The sequence below is a fragment of the Pterocles gutturalis genome, unplaced genomic scaffold (genome assembly GCF_000699245.1).
Source record: "Pterocles gutturalis isolate BGI_N339 unplaced genomic scaffold, ASM69924v1 scaffold14440, whole genome shotgun sequence".
NCBI lineage: Eukaryota > Metazoa > Chordata > Aves > Pterocliformes > Pteroclidae > Pterocles > Pterocles gutturalis.
The window spans coordinates 656-1,435 of NW_010141018.1; the positions used below are offsets into that span (position 1 = coordinate 656).

The window sequence follows — 780 nt, forward strand, 5'->3', positions numbered from 1 at the left end:
AAAAAGGACAGAACTAAAAGGAAGAGGCAAAATTCCCAGGCTGAGCTGCTGCAAACCTGTCCTGACACATAGCTGTGTGCAGACACCAGCCTGGAACACAGAGCTGAGGCACGAAACAGAGCAACACCCAAGGGGCTCTGCCCACGGGGGAACGCGGCTCTGCTCTCAGCACTGCTGACAGTTTCCAGAGATCTGTGGGCTTTGGGGCTTTTCCTCTCTTTTTTTTTTTTTTATTTTTAACAAGTTGCAGGGTTAGTTCCCCACGTGGCACCCGCTCAGCCTGGAACGTGTCTGACCCACTGCGCTTGCACTCGTGTCACCTTGCTAGCAATGGTTCCGCTTGAGCACTGGGAGAGCGCGCAGCCAGCAGCCCCGCCGCGCCCCCCGCAGAGACCCCCAGGCTGCTGCCTCCCAGCACTCACCCCTTTTCCTCCAGATTTCTGGTCAAACGGCACCATGGTTATCCGCTTCGTTTCCCGCTGGTACGTGCAGTAATGCTTCACCCAGGAAGTCCCAAAGTGACCTACAAACCAATGCAGGTTTGATTCCCAGAGCTCGCCCAGGTTCAGCGCCCTGCCGTTAATAACCCGCAATGTTTAACCACCACCTAACACGGCAGATTTCTGTACCTAGGGGTCTTGCTGGGCTTCAGAGCTGGATTAAGCATTATTACCCCCCTTCTGTTCAGAGAAAACAGACTTCTATCAAGCACAGACAGTGATTCTCCCTCCCAGGGGAACCCAGCTCCCACATCCCCACCTTGACATCCCACCCATCTCT

General features: G+C 54.7%; 1 protein-coding gene across 1 annotated transcript in view; it reads right to left on the reverse strand.

Annotated features, from left to right (window-relative positions):
• Positions 1-422: 422 nt before the first annotated feature.
• The window catches only part of LOC104469405 (rho GTPase-activating protein 26), a gene marked incomplete at both ends in the record, with an annotated part of 8,259 nt that continues 7,901 nt past the window's right edge, over positions 423-780 (reverse strand). The window contains one exon of the mRNA XM_010083890.1: positions 423-523. Within this exon, the coding sequence (XP_010082192.1) occupies positions 423-523 (101 nt within the window). The remainder of the gene's footprint in view (positions 524-780) is intronic.